Source organism: Drosophila pseudoobscura, chromosome 3, assembly GCF_009870125.1.
Source record: "Drosophila pseudoobscura strain MV-25-SWS-2005 chromosome 3, UCI_Dpse_MV25, whole genome shotgun sequence".
NCBI classification, from domain to species: Eukaryota; Metazoa; Arthropoda; class Insecta; order Diptera; family Drosophilidae; genus Drosophila; species Drosophila pseudoobscura.
Window position 1 is genome coordinate 6,205,080 of NC_046680.1, and position 20,977 is coordinate 6,226,056.

At 52.2% G+C, this 20,977-nt stretch overlaps 5 protein-coding genes across 6 annotated transcripts; 3 read left to right on the forward strand and 2 right to left on the reverse strand.

The window, feature by feature from the left end:
- Nucleotides 1–578: 578 nt before the first annotated feature.
- LOC4803626 (uncharacterized) lies at nt 579–1,782 on the forward strand. Its single transcript, XM_001360277.4, has 4 exons — nt 579–826; nt 1,213–1,280; nt 1,346–1,508; nt 1,568–1,782. The coding sequence occupies exons 1-4, from the start codon at nt 706–708 to the stop codon at nt 1,657–1,659; spliced, it is 444 nt and encodes a 147-aa protein (XP_001360314.1). The 5' UTR covers nt 579–705; the 3' UTR covers nt 1,660–1,782.
- On the reverse strand, nt 1,761–11,989 carry LOC4803627 (protein dopey-1 homolog). Its single transcript, XM_001360278.4, has 11 exons — nt 11,451–11,989; nt 10,776–11,015; nt 10,395–10,573; nt 9,098–10,336; nt 8,698–9,016; nt 7,824–8,619; nt 7,647–7,755; nt 3,258–7,582; nt 2,983–3,178; nt 2,576–2,918; nt 1,761–2,503 (listed from the first exon to the last, which is right to left on the reverse strand). The coding sequence occupies exons 2-11, from the start codon at nt 10,926–10,928 to the stop codon at nt 2,282–2,284; spliced, it is 7,881 nt and encodes a 2,626-aa protein (XP_001360315.3). The 5' UTR covers nt 10,929–11,015; nt 11,451–11,989; the 3' UTR covers nt 1,761–2,281.
- Nucleotides 11,990–12,445: 456 nt separating this feature from the next.
- On the reverse strand, nt 12,446–16,207 carry MetRS (methionyl-tRNA synthetase 1). The gene is made up of 6 exons (XM_001360279.4): nt 15,984–16,207; nt 15,768–15,889; nt 14,860–15,695; nt 14,689–14,793; nt 13,477–14,628; nt 12,446–13,413 (listed from the first exon to the last, which is right to left on the reverse strand). The coding sequence occupies exons 1-6, from the start codon at nt 16,084–16,086 to the stop codon at nt 12,666–12,668; spliced, it is 3,066 nt and encodes a 1,021-aa protein (XP_001360316.2). The 5' UTR covers nt 16,087–16,207; the 3' UTR covers nt 12,446–12,665.
- A 177-nt stretch (nt 16,208–16,384) lies between these two features.
- Nucleotides 16,385–17,389, forward strand: ND-MWFE (NADH dehydrogenase (ubiquinone) MWFE subunit). Of its 2 annotated transcripts, none has more exons than XM_015183727.2 (3): nt 16,385–16,598; nt 16,769–16,855; nt 17,255–17,389. In XM_015183727.2, the coding sequence occupies exons 1-3, from the start codon at nt 16,500–16,502 to the stop codon at nt 17,348–17,350; spliced, it is 282 nt and encodes a 93-aa protein (XP_015039213.1). In that variant the 5' UTR covers nt 16,385–16,499; the 3' UTR covers nt 17,351–17,389. The 2 variants fall into 2 exon arrangements, with proteins under 2 accessions (XP_015039213.1, XP_002138239.1); XM_002138203.3 differs by lacking the exon at nt 17,255–17,389 and adding an exon at nt 17,074–17,178 and having other exon boundaries at nt 16,392–16,598.
- A 137-nt stretch (nt 17,390–17,526) lies between these two features.
- Nucleotides 17,527–20,965, forward strand: Nrk (Neurospecific receptor kinase). Its single transcript, XM_001360280.4, has 4 exons — nt 17,527–18,161; nt 18,229–18,508; nt 18,579–18,821; nt 18,881–20,965. The coding sequence occupies exons 1-4, from the start codon at nt 17,757–17,759 to the stop codon at nt 20,170–20,172; spliced, it is 2,220 nt and encodes a 739-aa protein (XP_001360317.2). The 5' UTR covers nt 17,527–17,756; the 3' UTR covers nt 20,173–20,965.
- Nucleotides 20,966–20,977: the final 12 nt, after the last annotated feature.

Below are 20,977 nucleotides of genomic sequence, written 5' to 3' on the forward strand. Positions count from 1 at the left end.
CTGTTTTTGAGGACTTTTTACCAATTCTTGCATTGGACGCAATATGTTTTTTAGCGAAATTTTAAATAAGCTATATTTCAGGCTATAAGCTATAAAAACTAGCTTAAAATAAGCTGAAATGACAACACTGGCAAACAGTCGACCCTATATACCGGTTAGATACCCTATATTGTAGTTAGATAGAGCTCACAGCCCTGCCCACATACTTTTATCCGATTAATGGATCAATTTGGATCAAATGCTGGCTAACTAAGATCCTTCACTCTGCCTATACAATTTTAAGCCATTTTTTAAGACCTCTGACAGGGTTGCCGGACATCTTTAAAAGCTTTTTAAATATAACCGTTTTCAATTCAAATGTAAGCATTCCCATTTTAAATGTAAGTAATATGATAAAGTTGTGTATCTTTTTATCGATTGCTAGTTTTCTCAGAAAAAGCAACCGCCCACACATTCTGGTTCTCACTAGCGCTAGCTCTCTCCCCCAAACACAGATACACACACACACAGGCACCCACACGCTAGCATTTCTCCATTTAGCAACTGTTGCTCCGGCTGCCGCGCTCTAGACCGCAGACCTAGACGCTTCATTCACTTTTTCAATCTCGCGCGTTGTGGTCGCCGTTGTTTGTGTTCCATAGCATCTCGACCGGTTTTCACTTTTGTGGAAAATTCAAAAGACTACCGAAGCCAAAGAATCTCAAGATGAAAATCGATCTGACTGTCGACCAGGGGCCATGCAACACAGATCTCCGGAGCTGGTGCCTTGGCATAGCGATCTATTCGCTGGTGGCCATCACATTCAGTGTGCTCTTCGCGCCAACGGGTATGTGGAACTCAAGGCGTGGCATTTGTTTATTTGGACAAATCCGCTTGTCTTTTGTGGCAAAATATAATTAAATTGTATGATAGTGTGCCCCAGAAGCTATAGCTATGCTATAGCCTTAAAACAATGATAAATCAACATATATGTACATATATATGTACATGTGTAGCATTCTGTATATTTCTGAATACCTAAACGTATATACATACACACATATGTACATATAAAGCATGAGCTAATCGTCTCCCCAAACCGAAACACGTTCCCAAAGTCGCTGTCGTTTCTGTTTTTGAATAGAATAGCGTGAAACTTTTCTGATGATGACGACATGATGTATTATGTGTGTCACACAATCCAAACTGACTCTTCGATTCTATATTTTCCAGTGGTCAACTTTGTTGGCTTTGCCATTACAGTTACAGCTAATGTTTTATTGCTGATCGGTTGCCTGAAGGTGAGTAAAGACATACGGATGGCGATTAGCTCTGATTCATCAACCCCTGTTTACCTTTTTTGCAGTACAAGCGCCTGCTGCTCCTCGGCTGGCTGATATACGCCTTGCTCTGTGCCATCGGTTTCCCATTTGCCATATTCGGCGTCATCTTCCACTACGGAGGGTATCGCGAGTCCACCGGATTCAATAATATATTTGGCGCCTTGCTTTCGTATATTTTGCAGATTGGTAAGTGCTATCCTACTAAAACTGGTTGACAGAAAGTACAGACCTCTCCTTTGTTGCAGTAATCGTCGCCTTCTGCGCTCGTCTTATCTATTCCTACTACCTGCAGCTGAAGAACCGCGAGGGCACTCCTCAGGCCGTGCCTGTTGTTTGAGTCTCATATTCGGTAAAGACGGCGATTCCCCTAGTTTTGTGTCTCCCCATCCTCATCCGATTTCTTGCTGGGTTGTTCTTGGAATAAAATACGTTTTTGTATTTGATTGCAATTTGTCGTAAACACGTCTCTTATTCACTTCGACTTCGGCGCAACTATCAACAGTTTAATACATATACATTACATACAATACAGGGGCTGGCTATTGGGCTATGGGGCAACTATTTCTCTTATACACTCAACAGTTAAAACGACCGATCACACTACAGATATCTATACTCGTATATATATAGCTATACGAGCTATACGCTCGCCTCGCCTCGCCCCATACTTTTCTTGCTAGCTATCTATCTATCATACTCGGCGTAAGCTTTACTTAGACATAAAATGGAAAGTTGGTCTTCTTATTGTTGTGGGTCTGCATCTGCATGAAGCTCGTCTCAGCGCTTTGGCTTGTGAGGGTCGCCTGCATGGCAGCGATTATGCGAGCTGCCTGGCCACTGCCGCGATGTGCCGGCTCCATGGCAAACTCTCCCAGATTCACATTTCGTTTGAGCTCAAACTGCGACAGGCGCGTCGTCTGCGTCTGCGTCGGGGTCTGCCTGTAGGGCGTAGCCAGTTTTCATCTGGGCGTTGTGAGACTGGGTAGCTTCTCCAGAAAATCATTGGCCAGCACATCCTCGATCTCCTCCAGGCAATTTGCCACATCCCGTTCCGTGTCGGCAAAGTTGCGCGGCTGCGGACAGCTGATGCCAAGGGTAGAGAAGAAGGCGTAGAGTTCCTGAAGCGATTGCAGCTGCTGGAAGTTCAGCATTAAATGGCGATTGCTGGGACGCTGCAACAGCTACATATCATATATAAAGATAAGGGGATTAGTTGGCGCTAAAGATTATGAAATCTGTATAAATTGTCGTACCGGGGATTGGCTGGTGTACTTCATGTCCATCAGCCGAGCCACACGTCTCACATGGGGCACATATAGAGCTGTCGGCAACGTGGCCAGGTTCTCCAGGCTGCCATTTGGCAGACCCACCTCCTCCTCGTGCACATCGAACTCTGTGCCCACGAAGGCCCACCGATACATCTGAAAGTGAGGGAGTTTGGTCGCCGGCAGCACACAGCCAAGTTCCAGCAGCTTGCATGCCTCCAACTGAACGGATCGCCAATGCTGCATTGGTGTTTGGGCATTGATACCGTTGCTGGCACCGGAGCTGTTTGACCACGAAACATCTATGCTTGACGGCAGTCGCATTTGTTGGCTAAGGGAGAAAGTTGTTGGTTAGTTGAGAGCACATCACAGCTGGCACTATCGATTGGACTCACCTGCGCTCTTCGCTCTCCGACTTGAGCTCCTGTTCCATCTGCAGGAACACCTGCACCATTTCCGCTATAATGATGGGCCACAGCGAAGTGACATGATCGGGCGACATGCGGAGTAGCAGCACCCTAAAGCATAGGAATACAGCCGCCTGCACTGAGGGTCCCATAGGCACCAGACGCAAGCTGTTTGCCAGTTGTTCTGCGTGGAAAAGTGTGAAAAATGAAACATTTGATTGGATACATCTCCATGATGATGATTTCCACCGATTTGCGCTTACCCTGAATGTCCGGCATATACTTGTTGTGCTGGTCGAATTCGCTGCAGTAGATGACAAAGGCCAGGCGCTTCAGCAGCATGCCCCTTTGCTCAAATTCCTGCTCCCGCGACGTGAAGATGTTCAGACTGCCTGCCTGTGAGAGCGACACCCTGGTCATTAGTTCGCGGAACGTGGTGTTGTCGTAGGTCATCAGGCTGTCCATGATCATGCGCCAGAAGGGGAGGCACGAGATGTGCATTTGGAAGAAGGAGTTGTCCAGGAGCAGGTCCAGCATGTCCTTGCGCCACGCCTTGCGCGTGTACTGGTAGCCACTGAGGCTGGCCAGGAGGGCCGAACAGGCATAGAAGAACGGCACATTGCGGGCCGTGTGGTTCTTCAGATAGGGCGTAATGTTGTACAGCAGAGGGGTCACAATGTTCACAACCTTGTCCTTCTCCTGCGACCCGTAGGCCACGTCCAACAGGTTCGAGAGTATAGTGGCAAGGACGCTCTGGGCCTGCAGCGAGTACTGCTGGATGCCGCCACCGCCGCCGATGCTGTTGTCCTTGGCCAGACCATCGGTGTCCTCCTTCACGGCCAGGTTGCGACGCAGCCATGTGGTCTGCTCCAGACAGGATCCGGCCACACCCGACAACGAGTCCACCAGCCGCGAGGTAACGTCGTGCAGCTCCCTCACCTCTTTCTTGTCCTGGAACGGCATCTGAGGGCACCGCTGCACGAACTCGTTGAGCAGCATCAGCAGCGCAAACTGCGCCGGCGGCGAGAGATTGAGTCCGTCTCGAATGAGGGCTAGCAGCGAGCTCCAGGCGTCAGCCAGCTGGGTGCCCGGCGCAGACTTCATGTAGAAGTAGAACAGCTCCAGGGCGCTCACCTCTATGCTCAGATGGGCGGGCGGCCGATGGATGGGCGGTGGAGACCTCACCACCTGATGCAGGGTCATCACAAACGAATCCATGGGCATCACCCGTATACTGGACACCAGAGAGACCAGCGACAGCTGTCCCGGACAGGCCTGAAGGGTTGAGTTGCGCTGGAACTGGTCGGAGATGCTCAGTCCACTGCCATTGGAGGCATTACTGCTGCCCCTCTGCTGCCAGGTCACTGCCACGGCGGCCAGGAAGTTGCAGCCATGATGCAGTGAGACGGGCGACAGGAACTCCATCAACTGCTGTCGCACGGGACGCAGTTGTCCCAGCTCGCTGTCCCAAATGGCCGCCACACTGCTCATGATCCTAGGAAGGTGCGAGAGCACTGCATTGCGGGCAGCTTGCAGCTGCGGATTGCGCGGTGCCGGTGCCGATGTGCCGGTCGACGATTCGTTGGCCGAGAGGAACGAGTGTACAAAGCTGTTCAGCAGCTGGCTAGTGCTGGAGCTCTGGGCCGAGGAGCTGGTCTGGGGATAGGCCTGGTTGAATAGATGCGAGAGGGCCGTCTGCTGGGTGTTGTCCAGCAGGCAGTAGTGACAGAGAATGGTCAGGGCCTCCAGCTGCGAGAGGACGTAGTCGGGTGGAAAATGACGCTGCTGCTGTAGGCCAAGTCGGGCCATGCGGTCCAGGTTGTTGCATAGCTGATGGACCACGCTAATCACGATGTTGGTCAGCGAGCCGAAGGTGAAACAGTTGAGCGATGAGGTCACCAGGTCCGTCCAGTTGCGGTGCAGGTGGCGCAGCCGCTCCTGCTGCAGGGCGCCCAACACGGCGGCTAGGAACATGGGCTGCTGGCTGATCAGGCAGTTGGGCAGATACTTGACATTGGCCGCCGCTCCCTCTGCCAGACGGGTGGGCGAGGTGTTGCCCGTCGAGTCATCGCCAGCTGCGGGCGGTGTGTCCTGCCGCAATTGGTGCACCTCGTGCTCCAGCCGGATCACGGACAGGAGGAGGCGCAGCAGCTGCAGCTGGAAGCAGTCCGCGTGCAGTTGATCGTCCTGCGGGTCGTTGAAGCTGAGAACTTGCTCGGCATAGCTTCCGGTGGGTGCCCTGCGGCCGTAGCTACAGACAGAGCTGTTGAGGCAGTGCAACATAACCTTCTGCAGCTTGGCGCGGGCCAGCAGATCGGCTATGTAGCATGCCAGACCTCTGCCCATTCCCTTCACGATTTCAATTAGCTCTGAGCAAATCAGGGTCAACAGCTCAATGCTCTCCAGCTGGATCCTGCGGTTATTGACAATATCCTGCAGAGTGGGCGACTGCCGCTGCGCGTCCAGTGACTCGCGCTGGAAGTATCCGCGAGCATAGAATAGACACAACGTGACCAGCAGCTCCAACTGCATGCATCCGCGATAGCCCTGGGCATACTCCGAGTTGCCCACACTGCCATCGAATCCCTTGCCTGAGATGCTCTTGCGGTGACGGACAAGAAGCTGCTTCAAGCTGGCGCTCGAAAAGGAGGTGGTAATGGACAGGCAGAGGAAGGTGCGCTTGTCGCAGCATATGATGTTGCGCAGCGTCTGCAGGGCGTATAGGGTCTGGCGCGTGTCGTAGATGGCCAAATAGAGGAGCAAGTGGTTGTGGTACAAATGGGCTGCGTCGGCCAGGGAGCTGCTGCTCTTCATGGAGCTGCGCAGACTGGTTTGCTCCTCCGCGGCAGCAGCCGCCGCTGCATTCTGTCGAAGGATCTCCACGTTCTGCTTGCCCTTCTCCAGGGCCTTCTGCCAGTCGGGCTGCAGTTTGCTAGTCTCCAGGCTGAGATTGCGTCGCTTGTCCTCCACATTGATGGTGGAGTCTGTGGCTGCTGTTGCTTCCTCCTCGCCCTGAGGATCGCCCTCCGGAGCAGGCTCCGCCTGGGAGCAGGAGTTACTGAGGTTGCTGTCCGTGGATGTCTTCGATATGCAGCTCAGCCTCTTCTTGTCGCTGCTTGTCAGCAGCTTCTTGCGCTTGCCCAGCTTCTTGTCCTCGCGGAAGTACTCATCCGCTGGCAGGGCATCCGCATGCATGTCCGCCAAGCTGTGCTCTGTCTGGTCTGTGGCCACAGAGTTCAGACTGTTCTCGCCAGGAGTCTTCTCTCGGGTGAGACGGTACGTCTTGCGACTCTTGATCTTCTCATGCTGCGTAAGGGCCTCCGTGACGCGCTCGCAGTCACCCACGAATCGCTTGACATCATCACTGACCCCGGCACTGGAGCTGACCGTGATGCTGTCCTCCTTCTCCAGACTGGTTTCCCGCAGTTCCGAGTCCGACTCGAAGTCGCTGCTATCGGAGTTGTCGGTTATGTCCTGGTCAAAGTGCGACGACTGATCCTGCTGCTGCTGCGACGGCGGTGGCGGCTGCTCTTGGGCTGATGGCTGATCGCTCTCGTCCATGGCACACGCGAGCTTTTGCTCCAGCGGCGTCTCTTTGTGGGGGATCTCGATTCGGGGCTCCTCCAGATCCGTTTCGTCGTCAAAGTCCGTGGCATTTTCCAGGGGATTGATGATCAGGCCAATGGTGTTCACATCCTGCGCTGCCTCCGTGGCCAAGGCCGTCTTGTCGCTCACGAAGTTTGATGTCTTGTTGGTCTTTCCTCCGCTCAGAGTCACCCCAAAGATTTTCTTGGGTAAATTTCGGATGGGACTCTTCTTCTTGGCCCCGCTGGTGGTCTCCATGTGGTGATACTTGACGTTTCCCTGCTCCGAGCTGATGGCGTACACATCCCGCTCGAAGGCAGGTGCAGTGTCTCCTTCGGCCTCGGCAGATTCCCGATACAGCTGCTGCATGTGGACAATGCCCACCCGCTTCGAGTTGGCCGAGAGGAGAATCTTGTAGAGCGGCTTGGTCAGACGCGCCAGATCTCCGCGCAGCAGCGAGGCCTGCAGCCAGTTGGTCACGAATGTCCGTTCGGACATGTAGTGGGGCAGGGCCAAGGTGTCCAGCACCTTGAGCAGGGTCTTCTCGAATCCCCGCGACGTCTGCTTGTCCCTGCCTAGATGCCACAGCAACTCGAATTTCTTGAAGCTGCGCGCCTGGCTCTCCCTCAACCGCTCGGTGGACTCTGTGGGACACAGCAGTTGGGCATCGCCCAATCGCTCCAGCTGGAAGCTGCGCAACGCTGTTCTACCAACTCCAGGGATTGGCTGAATCTGCAGCAGATGCTGCGCCTGCATTCGGTTGCCAATGACCGTCTCCACGAGGCCGCTCTCCAGGCAGCTGTGCAACTGATGCAGCAGCGCCACAGTTTGCGCGGGATCCGTGCAGGAGGCCCCCAGGTAGTCCCACAGAATGGAGCTCACCAGCTGAAAGACTCGTGTCTGCTGCTCCATGTAACTGACGTGGCCGAACTTTAGGAGCGGCAGCATCACCACGAAGGTGACTCCCGGACTCGTTGTGTGCTCAATCTGGGAGCGCAATAAGCTACGAAGAAAGGGCAACTGTGCGTCAGTCAGGGTTAAGCCGGTAGACGAAACTGATCGCTTACCTGATTAGATCGAAGAGCGTTGTGATGGCCGACACCTGGAGTTCCTTGTCGCTTTGGGCAAAGCACGCCACCAGACACAGGACCTTCAGCCAATTCGGCAACTCCGGCTCTAAATGAGAATAAGCATCAAATAATCAAATGAGATTGATCTCTTTCAAAGTCTGTACGCCCACTCACCACTCCTGTCGAGCACAATGTGCTTGTTGCAGTTGGGGAACGTGGACATCTCCACCAGCAATGAGGCCGCCAGTTTGACGGCTCCGCGCATGCTTAAGCTCAGCTGCAGTTCGGCGAGCTGCTGGACACTACGCTGCGTCTGGGTGTCGATGAGCAGACTCTGTGTCTGCCTCTCCGGGGCTTCCGTGGCTTCGCTGTCGCTGCTCAGCTCGCTGGCACTGGCCAGCAGTGGCAGAGAGTGATTGAGGAGTCGTTGCAGCTGCTTGGAGCGCGGCACTTTGTCCACGCGCAGCAGATTGAACAGACGCTCGATTTGTGACTCGCGGATGGGGCACTCATACTCCAGCACTTGCTCTACCAGAAACAGGCTGGAGGTGTGGCTTGAGCTGTGGATGCTGGTGCTGCGCTGGAGCTGAACCTTCACCGAGCTCTCCGACATGCCATCCGACTCGATTTGTAGCAGTTTGCGGGCCACGTATACCTCGAAAAAGATCTCGTACTGGCGGATGCACTTCTCCAGTATCGAGTACCCTCGCTGCTGGGTGGCCTGGCTCTCATCGTCGAGATAGAACTGCGGCGATTGTGGGTCGGGTGGGGCGCTCTTTGGCTCCTCGGCATCATGAACATTTCCAGCAGAGTCAGCGACGGCTGCGGACTGCACCAGCACAATGTCCTTGGGTCGCTGTTTCTTGGGACTGCGTATGAAGGGCACTTTTGCCTTGGCCTTGAGCTTCTTGATGCTCCGCGGAGTGTCTAGGTCCGAGGACGACTGCTGGCCCGTGTCCGAGGCGCTTATCTGGATGAAACGGATGGGATGGTTTACCAATCAGTTATTTCAAATAAATCTCGGGATTTATCCCGATTTATCACTCACATCCTTGTCCAGCTCAGAGAGACGTGAAATGGACTTGGCCTTCTTCTTGCTGGGACTCTGTCGTCCCACGCTCTGATTGGAGGCCGAGCGTCGGATGAGATCCTCGTCGTTGGGATCTGCGCTTTGAAGCGAGTTCTCTGCAAACTGGTTCAGGCGAGAGTCCGACTTGCTTTTCTCCAGGGAACTTCCCTGTGTATGTGTGCCCGGCACTCCCTTGTTAGCACTGTCGATTGCCGCCGCCGCATTGACTGTAATCTTCTCATCCGATGAGGAGCCTGCGCACTGCTGCTCCATAAGCTTGTTCAGTTTAATGGGACTTCTGTGGGCGACAAACAGGCAGATAGACGGATAGGAATAGGTTACCAAAGATTATCTTGTGATTTTCTTTTGTTTCGCTTACGTTATCATTGGCTGCACCCTAGATACGATCTTCATGCAGAGCTTGAGGGAGGCGGTTATCTCGCTGCTGGTCACGCGATCCATGTGAAGCGACAGCAGCTGGGTGATGGCCAGGAACACTTTGGGCAGATAGACGCGCGTCGTCTCCGTGTACATTTCCAGGGAAACGGTCTCCAGAAGGAACTCGGTGAGCACGCAGATCTCCAGCACACACGGATCCCCAGAGCCCACCTCGCAAGCAAATTTATCGCCGCCTTCAGCACTCGCCTGAGGCAGAAGCTTGTCCGAGGAGTTTGCCTGGTGGCAGGCGCGCTCAAACATGTTAGTCATGTAGCTCCAGATGTAGGCCGGATCGAAGGTGGCGAAGAGAAGGTTGGCGGACTTGAGAGCCTCCGGATTGCCGCTGGAGATGTACATGGCCCGTATGATGTCGTGGAGGACGTAGTCCAAGACAGCGCTGCCAATCTCTGCCTTGTCAAGGAGCGATAACATAATTCGATAGGGCTTCAGATCCATGGGGGCACACTCCAGACTCAGCCGCAGCGTTGTTATTAAAGCCCGTATCAGTATGTGCCTCGAATGCTTCACAAAGTACGGCTCCGGTGGCTCGTCCAGCGGGGTTGCCGAGGCGTCCAGCGAGAGTGTGTCATAGGTGGGCGAGTTCTTGGCCACCTCGCTGCCCAGCAGCCAGCTAAACAGTCGCCTATTTAGCGACATGTCGCGTCTCAGTATTGTATTGAGGCCGTTGGTGACCAACTTGACCAGATCATCTTCGGCCAGCAGTGCCGTGTGCATGGGAAAACCGAGCAACAGGAATTCCAGCGTGTTGCGCTGCACCAGGATCAGGGAGTCGTTCAAACAGGCACACAGCGCCGACATCATTATCTCCCGATTGTGGCCCATAACATAGATTTGTTCCTGCATGTCCAGCCGCTTGTTGAAATGCTCCAGCAGGTAGGTGATGGCTGGCAGACGGATCGCCGCATTATTGGCCACCGACTCCCAGAGCACCGTGTAGAAGTGCATGGGATTGACGGCATTGCACACTTGCTTCAGCAACGCACTTATCCGCTCAAAATGGTCCAGCCCGCAGTCGTAGCCGGGCAAGACGCCGTTCAGAAATCCGCTCAGAGCAGGCCGCAGTTTGTCCCCGAGTGGAACGAAATATGTTTCATAGATGGCCAGCAGAGCGGGCCGCACATTCATGGCGGCATAGCCCAGCAGGGGGAACAGGCCAGCGCTGGAAGAGCAGGACAATTAGAGAATACTCTTCGTGGAGTGCTGGGGTGGATACTCACCTGTAAATAAACTCTGTGGCCAGACGCTCGGGTCCAGTCTTGCTGAATATCACCGAGTAGGTCTCAAGGGCCTTCAGATGCACGCCCGAGGGCAGGGCGGGATGCATGCACTGGGCCAGACGCTTGGCAATCTTCAGGCGTCTGGGTATGACCTGATACTGCGTATTGCTTGATATTGCCTGCCAAAGCAAAGAAAAAACAAAACAAAACACCAGTTAAAAACAAGCCGAGATAAGAATTGGTCCCTCATGGGGAAAGCGAGGTAGTGATTCAGTTCTGCTCGACCCGGCCATATCTCAGTTGCCACATTGCGGCGATAAAACCCCCTTGTGATGTGATGGGCCTTGCTGGGCTGGAGTTGAGTGCTGGGTGATTCAATACCTTGCTAAGTTTGCCCAGTGCCGATATCAAATCCGCCCACTCGCTGGAGTACTCGAAATTGCGCAGCGCTTTGTCGATGTTCGTCATGTAGTTGCGGTACTTGGCCTCGGCCATGAGTTTCTGCTCCTCCATGAGTGCGTCTGCAGACTCCATGGCGACGTCTTTTGCCAGTCGGCTATTCGGTTTTCAAATTAATTACTCTCAAGCTCTCAAGATTGAGTCGTTGGCTTAGTCGGAGCACTGCAAAACAAAAGCCAGAAAGCGAATAATCAATAGCAATTAGCAAAAAGCAAACACAAACACTTGTTGCCTTCGTCGTGCTTGGTGGGGATGGTGGCCGTCGTCGTGTCGCGTCGCCTCGCGTCGCGTGTCCTTGGTTTTGAAGTCTTTATGGCATACAGTATACAGTTGTTTCAATTTTAAAACGCTCCGCTCTTCACCTCTGCATATTGGAAAAGTGTGGCATCCAGAGCACTTGCTTGCTTGGTAACACAAGAAGGCGTGTGGGAGGGTAGGGTCTGTAAGCTAAATGCAGTTGTCGTAACAGCGGAATGGGAATGGGAACGGGCACGGGTGGCTTCTTTGTTGGCGTATTATTCCTATATACACACACAGCACAAAACACAGCACACAAGTTTCGCTTAATTGAGTTTCTAAAGCATTTCAAAATTTCACCTTGTTAACCCCCGTTCTGCGTACAGCGTATTCAGGTTTTTAATTTGTTATCAACAATTCCCGGGAATCAATTCGAACCGACGAAAATGTTACCCTAGTGCGTGGCAGGATAAAGTGTTTCGACGCTCTCTCTCCGCTCTGAATGAATGCAGTGACTGTTGGTGTTGGTTGGCAGACTACAGACCAGCTGATGACGAATTTTTGCTGTTTGCTCTCGCCAACGGGAGGGTGAGGGACAGAGCGGTGCGCGTGACGATGGTGAAGGGAAGTGGGGAGTTCGTTCAGACAGAAAGAGACAGACTTGTGTTTGTTTTCGCTTCATATATTACGGTTACATCGATTGAGCTACTGCATTTGGCAGTGTTGGTGCATACCGCAGCTTTCGTTTGTTGCTTTTAATACATTTCACATTATTTTTTATTGCACTTATTCTGTGTGATTTGTGATTGTGTTGTTTTTTTTTTACATGGCAAATTTTTTTGCTGTAACTTGCTAGAGATGGTCGATTCTGCTTTTTATCTGTGACTCTTCACGAGTATTTTTAAGCAACCGATGAATGATCGATACCTGTTTTACTTCAAATCATCGCATTGCGGAAAACAATAGAAAAAGGACGATGGAAGGGGGAGGGTTCTGGCCGAACAGCTGCTCGGTTCACACATGCAACAACAAAAATGCTTAGGGAATGGGCTATAAAAAGGGGTGGGGTATCGACAACAGGCAAAAACAGCCAAGGAAACAGCCGATTTTGTCTCAAGGTATATTAGGCAAAGGGGTGGATTTTACCTTGCATGCGTTGCAGTTTCAGGGCCGTGTTGCCTCTTGTCCATACCCCGTTTGTAATTTGCGACTGTCCAGGGGGCCGAGTTCGAAAGAACGGTTGGAATTTGAGACACGGGGCTCCAGAAAAAGCCCCTCCAATTTTTTTCCTCGTTGGCGTCGGTCGGTGCTCATGTTCGTGTTTCTTCGGATTTTAGGAGAATTATAGAAACCAATTCATGTATGAAAGTCAATAGATTTAATGTTTCTTTTCTTTCGCAAACTCAATAAATTACTAACTGATTGCTGGCTACACTTCAAATAAATACAAAGTTTGTTAAATGCAAACGAAATAAATATAGAAAAATGATTGGAGCTGTGCCAGTCGACGGCGAATGCGTGATTAGAAAGTTGAGGTAAAAATGTCCAGCATATTTATGGAGTATATTCAAAGCCTTACTTCTTCTTCTTGCCCTTGCCCTGTCCGCCAGCGGCTGGTGCTCCAGTCAGAGCCGCCAGCTGGTTCTTCAGGGCCAAGAGAATATCAACTTCTGGCTTCCACACAGACGCATCACCCTTGGCTTTTAAGGTTCTCACCTTTTCTGCCTGCTGTGCAAGTTTGTCTTCCAATGCCTTGACTTGGCCTGCGTCGGCCGAGGCTGCAGGAGGAGCAGCTGTAGTTGCAGCAGGAGCTGCTGCAGCCGCTTTGGCTGCCTTTTGTGCAGCTTCGAGCTGTTTCTTCAGATCAAGCAGCACATTCACCTCTGGCTGCCACACCGTTTTGTCTTTTGTGCTACCCTTTAGGTTTCGCACCTTTTCGCCCTGCGCTTGTACGGCCTTCTCCAGATCCTGCACTGATTGTCCACCATTCGATGGCGCAGGAGCAGAAGCTGGCGCAGCTACAGCGGTCTTCTTAGCCTCCTCCAGTTGCTTCTTCAGGTCTAGCAGTTTGCTGACTTCTGGCTGCCACACTGTCTTGTCCTTGGTGCTCGTCTTTAGCTGTCGCACCTTATCGGCCTGAGCTTGCACGGCTTGCTCCAGGTCTGCGGTGCTTGACTGGCTCTGCACGGACGCTTTCGTCTCCTGGGATCCACCATACTTGGTCTTGAGCTCATCAATGAAGGACTGCTCCAGTTTGGCGAAGAGGGGCGCGGGCTTTCCGATCTTGTGTCCTGCGGGGAGTAGCAAGGTGGCCAATGGTTTCCTAAATAATGACACACACAGATTGAGAAACAGCTCTGATGATACAGGGGATCCATTCACTTACTCTGCATTGAGCGGCGTCTGTTTGGCGTTGAGCTGGGCAAAGAGAGTTCGTGCCGTGGAGGGCATGTAGGGGAAGAGGAGGTTAGCCAACAGACAGGCAATGTTTGCGCACAAGCCAATGATGGTGGCAGCGCGCTTCTTTTGCTCATCGCTGCCCTTGAGGAGCACCCAGGGCTGCTGTGTCTGCATATAACCATTGCCATGCCGGGAAATAGCCAAAAGATGACGAATGCCATCGCGCAGCTTGGCTTTCTCCAAAGAATTGATGTATCCGCGGAGCTCGCGGTTGACAAGGGCCAGCAAAATGAGCTCCTCTTCCGTGGCGACCACCTCGGGAACAATGCTGTTGAAGTTCTTCTCGCAGAAGACCAGAGCACGATTGACAAAGTTGCCCAAATTGTTGAGAAGCTCAGAGTTGTTGCGTGCCGCCAAATCGTTCCAACTGAAGCTCGAGTCCTGGCCCTCTGGTCGTGCCGAGGCCAAATAGAAGCGCCAGACATCTGCCGGAATGCCCGTTGCCTGGGCATCATTGCCAAAGACTCCGATTCCGCGACTCTTGCTGAACTTTCCATCCTCGTAGTTCAGATACTCGGTGGCCATTATGTGCGACACGAGCGTGTGTCCCTTATTGATGGCCAGCAGGACGCTGGGCCACACAACCGAGTGGAAGGGCACATTGTCCTTGGCCATGAACTGGAACAGCTCCACGTCAGTTCCCTTGGCGGGCTGCCACCATTTCTGATACTCCTTGGTGTAGCGCTTAGTCATCGACACGTATCCGAAGGGCGCATCGAACCACACATAAAAGACCTTCTTCTCGAAGCCGCTGTGGGGCACTGGAATTCCCCATTTCAGATCTCGCGTGATGCATCGCGGCTTGAGGCCCTCCCTCAGCCAGGCTCTCGTGATCACTTTGGCATTGTGGGTCCACCCATTCTCCGCCTTGTCCACCCACTCACGGAGCCGAGGCTCGGCCTTGGGTAGATCGATAAACAATTGATCCGAGGAGCGCAGGATGGGCGCAGTGTTGCACACTTTGCAGCGTGGACGGATCAGTTCGGTGGCATTCACCAGCTTGCCGCATTTGTCACATTGATCGCCGCGGGCATCCGCATAGCCGCAGCCAGGATGCGGACAGGTGCCCTCCACAAAGCTGAAGGCAAATCTCAATTTAGGGATTATATTTCAAGGCAGAAAGTCTTGAAAAACTCACCGATCGGCCAGGAAACGGTCGCACTTCTGGCAGAGCAACTGCTCCACGCTCTCTGTGATGATATACCCAGCACTGTGGACATCCGTGAATGCCTCCTGCACAATGCTGCAAAATCAGAATAATCTCAGTTGGAAATCCACAGCCACTTCCACAAATTCATTATTCACTCACTCTGTTTGCTCCTGGGTGGTGGTGCGCCCAAAGTAATCGAAACCAATGCCAAACCAGCGATAGATGGAATTGTGGAGCTCAAAGTACTTGTCGCAAATCTCCCGCGGCGTCATGTTCTCGGCCAGAGCCTTGTTCTCCGTGGCCGTGCCATATTCATCTGTGCCGCAGATGAGCAGCGTGTTGTAGCCGGCGCAGCGGGAGTAGCGAGCGAAAATATCCGCAGACAGGACACAGCCAATTATGTTGCCCAAGTGGGGAACATTGTTAACATACGGCAGGGCCGAAGTGATGAGCACGTTGCGTTCGCCCGCTTTGGGTAGCACAGTGCGTTGCTCCTGGACATCCTTGGGGGCTGTGTACGTAAAGGAAGCTCCTGCTGCGGCTAGTTCCTCATCTGTGACTGTGTCCGCGACTGTGGATGCTGTTTCCGCCAATAGTTTGCCCGCATCCGCCAGGCTGAGACGTTTCAGTGGCACGTGATGTAGTCCACCATAGCGATTCGACTGCTGCAGCGCATTGAAGCTAAGATCCTTCAGCGGCTGTTCGGCCAACACCTGCTGTACCTCGGGCAACGCTTTCACCCGGTTATACCAGCCGTGCAGGCTCTCCAAATTCTGCGCGCCCTTGAGAGTGCCATCCGGAGCGAGAAGTGACCAAACAGCAATGTCAGCAGCGCTCAACTTGTCTCCGGCTAGGTAAGGCGTAGCTTTCAGGCAATCGTCCAGCTTTTTCACCAAAGCATTCAGCACCGGTAAAGCGTTTGGATCGGCACGGTGTCCCACGGCCATGTGATGGGCGAGGGCAGGCGCCAGCAACGTGGTCGACCATTCCAGCCACTGTTGGAGAAGATTGGTTTAACCTTGAAGGGTCATTGCTTAAATTAGGCGCAATTATGCTTGCTTCCGTACCTCATCCCTCAGCTGGCCCTCATCCACGAACAGATACTTGGCGATGGCTGCAGGCGAGAACAGACGCAGTCCATTGTCCAGCTCCAGTGTGGGTAGAATCAGGAAATCCTTGAATTTGGCATCTGCAACAAAACCAGTTATTGCATCAGACACGATTACCTAGTCATAGTGCATGCACTCCGCCGGAGTTCCCCATGGAAGTTGTTCTTCACCCACCATTTAGATTTAGGTTAACCAGTTGAACCGACCGCTTGGCGAATTTGGCCAGCATCAGCAGCTGCAGTCCCAGGGGATTGCCTTCGTTTGTGTATATTATCATCTTGCCGAGATCCAACTTTTAATTCAATTTACGTGGCAAAAGAGGGTAAAAATCTTACGAATTTCTGCACCGCACACGCACGCGAATTGGTCAGCAGCACCTTGAACGAACTTAACCCACTTAACCCCCCTACTTTTAAACAGACCAACTACTTGAGGTAAATGGCGGAAAATAAATCCGACGGTAAATTCTTCTTGTAGGTCCATGCTTCTTTCCTATGAACTAAAAAAAAATCACACAATCTTTCACCTGAACTGCGCTAAAATTCTTCAAGTTTCGTAATATGCGTGTGTGTATTTAAGTACCCATTGCTCGAAAATGGGTTAATCATAAGTTGACTGCCAAACAGCTGATTTGTCCGTGTCTGTTTTCCGTTCGTGCAAAAAAATAACAAGACAACTTTTCTTGGCAAGATGTGGTTCGAAATCCTACCTGGCGCTGCTATTATCACCGTGCTCCTGTCCGTGCCCATATACGCCATGTACGGCGTGCAGAAGCTGACGCTGGGCAATGTGAGTTAGACCGCTACCTCCTGTCCGAGCAATTCCAAATTCTTATATAACCACAGTTAATTGGGCACTATACGGAATTTATAAAACATATTCCAAGCTCCGCGGATGTACAGCTTGTGGCAAATAGTTTTCTGGCAATGATTTCTAATGGTTTTCTTCTACTCCCGCAGGCCTTCCGTCGCAACATGGACGAGCGTTTCAGCCGTGTGATGTACCAACGCGACTTCCGACTGACCGATAATCCATACTTGATGAATGTAAGTGCTATTTGTTGATCAGTGTTTTCGTATTCTCTGCATTCCATTCCTCATTATAATATTATTGGTCAGTGTTTCGTTCTGTTGTTTTTTTTTTTATTTCCGCCTTGTTATACTTCATTGGTGTTGGGTCGCTTCATTTCCTTATCGTTACGCACGTTCATTTAAAGTTTCCACAGCCGTTCCTCTGTATTGAGACACAATTCATTTACTTGCAGGGCCTCGATGCCATACCAGACGAGAAGAAGGAATAAGTTGATCTAAGTGAAATTTCTTTAAAACTTAAGTGCAAAAGTGAATAAACGTAAAGTGCGGAAGTGAAAGATTGGTCGTTGTAGAGTTTTCCTGTAGTTTTCCTTCCATTGCCCAGATCTATACCCAGCCCTCTTCTCTTCCTAGGGACTTGACGCCATTCCCGATGATGAAGAAGACGATCAGAATAAGGAGCTGAATGAAGATTTCAATGTGGGTGATGATCCCGATCAGGAAAATTAGATCAATCCAAAATGAAACATGTATACTGTAATTTCAATTCAGAATAAAGTCAAGGGCCTCCCCTTTGCCTTGGCTTTTGCCGCGCATTTAACAACCCTGTTCTTGAGGTAGAAACCACCCCTGTGAACCCCTGTGCGTGGCCCAGTCCGTTGGCCTGTCGTCGCCAACTTTTGTGGTATTCGGTGAAAAGGCGTCGTCGACGGGAGAATAACATTGCGAAAATAAACTGATTTCCCCGGTTTTCGTCACTCAAATTTTTCCAGAAAGTGGCTAAAGATTAGCAGGAGAGCCAGTGCATCCGCCTGGAGCTGTGTGAGATGAGTGAAGTTGGTAATCCCAGTGACAATTTCGTTTAGAAAGTGTCCGCCAAACAAAGCTTCTGCCGTGCATATACAGAAACGCAGCCATGGCTGCCCGGTTGAGGGTGGGAGTAGGTGGCGTTGGGGGTGTGGGCTTGGGGCCAGCTTTGGGGATGAGGAAAATACCGAGTTTGTTGGTTTTTGTGGTTTCCTTGGGGCTGTGCGTGTTCTTATTTAACAGTGGAGTGCACGGCAACTCGCTGAACGCCATCGAGGAGCCAGCGCGGCGCCACCACCAGCACCAGCGTCATCACGAGCACGACAGGGAACGGGCTGAGGACAATGGCTACTGTGCTCCCTACAATGGCAAGGTGTGCAAGCAGTACATTGTCGGCCAGGTGTGGTACAGCCTGGACGACCCAACGGGTGGCTGGAAGAATGAGCAGACCACAACGGCGCTGTGGGACGAGCTGATTAGCGACCTCACCGGTCTGTGCCGCGAGGCGGCTGAGGTGAGCAGCCCACTGAGCACACCCTCTGTTGGTGTCTAATATATTCCTTTCGATCGATCCCCTACAGAAAATGCTGTGCGCCTATGCGTTTCCCAACTGTCATGTGGAGGACGGACAAGCTGTGAGGGCTCCGCTCTGCTTCGAGGACTGCCAGGCCACCCATCTGCAGTTCTGCTACAACGATTGGGTGCTCATCGAGGAGAAGAAGGAGCGCAATATGTTCATCAAGAGTCGGGGCTCCTTCCGGCTGCCCAACTGCTCTGCTCTGCCGCACTACGACACCTCCATGCGGCGGCCGAACTGTTCGTACATAGGCCTCACGGAGATCAAGGAGTCGGAAGCTAGCTGTGAGTTGGTCCTACCCCCATCGCTGAGAGATCGCTCCTAGGCTAATATGAAATTTTTTTGCATTGACAGACGATTGCCGAAATGGCAACGGCCGATTTTATCTAGGAACTATGAACGTGACCAAATCGGGAATTCCCTGCCAGCGCTGGGACACACAGCATCCACACAAGCACATCCAGCCACCCCTGGTGTTTCCACAGCTTCTGGAGGGCGAGAACTACTGCCGGAATGCTGGTGGAGAGGAGGAGCAGCCCTGGTGTTACACGGTGGACGAATCTGTGCGCTGGCAGCACTGCGACCTTCCCATATGCCGTGAGTCGAGCTGTTTCTTTCCTTCCAACAGGAGCTCATCTTTGTTTACTTCTTCCCAGCCGACTATGTGGATCCCAATGCCAACGACATGAACACGCCCATCAAGATGGAGAAGTTCTTCACCCCCTCAATGATTTTCCTGCTGGCGGGGATCGGTTTCATTGGGATCGTGGCCCTCCATCTGATGATATTGCTGATATATAAGCTGTCCAAGCATAAGGACTACTCCCAGCCGCCGGGAGGAACTGGACCAGGATCTGGCACTGGCGGGGGTGATTGCAATGCCTCGATGAGGGCCGGTGAGTGCGGAGGCAACTTGGCGACCAGTCGAGAGACACTAGGAGGAGCAAATACCAACACACTGGCCAAGTGGGGCACCATCCGCAGCACGGCCACCATCCACAGCAACTGTGTCACCCTCACCACGGTGGCCATTCAGGATACCAAGGGCCAACAGAATGCTCGTCTGGAGAAGCTGGAGTATCCACGCGGCGATATTGTGTATGTGCGCTCCCTGGGACAGGGCGCCTTCGGTCGGGTGTTCCAGGCCAAGGCCCCGGGTCTGGTGCCCGGCCAGGACGATCTCCTGGTGGCCGTCAAGATGCTCAAGGACGATGCCAGCGATCAGATGCAAATGGATTTCGAGCGGGAAGCCTGCCTGCTGGCCGAATTTGAGCATCCAAACATCGTGAAGCTGCTGGGTGTGTGCGCCCTGGGCCGGCCTATGTGCCTGCTCTTCGAGTACATGGCACCAGGAGATCTCAGCGAGTTCCTGCGCGCCTGCTCACCCTTTGCCACCCACCAGGCCCAGCCCCGTGACCGGCTGCAGCTGAACGAGAAGCACCTGCTGCAAATGGCCGCCGATATTGCATCGGGAATGCTCTACCTGGCGGAGCGGAAGTTCGTACACCGCGACCTGGCCACTCGCAACTGCCTGATCAACGAGCACATGACGGTGAAGATAGCCGACTTCGGACTATCGCACAAGATCTATCTGCAGGACTACTACAAGGGCGACGAGAACGACTTTATACCTATCCGCTGGATGCCACTGGAGAGCATTCTGTACAACAAATTCTCGCTGGAGTCGGATGTGTGGGCCTACGGCATCGTGCTCTGGGAGATCTTCTCCTTCGCCCTGCAGCCGTACTTTGGGCTCACCCACGAGGAGGTCATCAAGTACATCAAGGAGGGCAATGTTCTCGGCTGTCCGGACAACACGCCACTTTCCGTCTACGCCCTGATGCGTCGCTGCTGGAACCGCAAGTCCAGCGAGCGACCAGGCTTTGCAGAGATCAACCACTGCATCCAGCACAGCATAGCAGAGAACGAGTGCAAAGCCATGCTCTAGAGCATGTGAAGGGATCTGGATGTAGATCAATCGAATCCGAACAAATGCAATAACTCCGTCGCGTTTCACACGTTTGCAATGAATCCGTAATCCATAAATCGTAATCAGAATGCTCGTCCGTAGTCTTCCGGGGCAGGCAATACAACGATTATATACAAGAAACACCCTTTTATACACATATACCACTGATATATATAGTTGATATACTGATATCCCAGACCAGAGGGGCAGGCAGATTGTGCTTCAGTTAAGTTAAACAGTTGTGAACCCTGCAAGGTTCCATTCCATATCTCTAAGGAATTGATGTCTCTAATTTGGATGCTTCCACGCGCAGCCTTCCGTAATCTTGGTACTATTTTGTTATATTCATCAAAAGGCTCCCCTCTGACTGGGGTCTAGTCTCTACTCGACTTAATTTGCCACAACGAACGCATCATGCATGTCAGCCACTCGGATGGTAGCCGTACTCATATCCGTAGTCCTAAGTTTTCCATATAACCATATGTATGTAGATTGCATTTTAATGAGTTTTTACTAGGATTAAGCAGGCCACTACTGGCATGGTGAGCCAGAGTCCAAGCACTCCACACAAAAACTCAACTCAGTATGTATACAAAGTGCTGAATTGTGCAACAGGAACCACACACACACCGAAGACCATCAAAACAATAACGAATATGAAATATTTAGAGAACTGTCTACAGCCTAACTTTCTTGAGACATTTACATAATCAGAATTTGTAACTAAAATGTTGAATGTAATTTGTATAAATAAACCCCACTCATAATCGTACCCAGCTCCGCA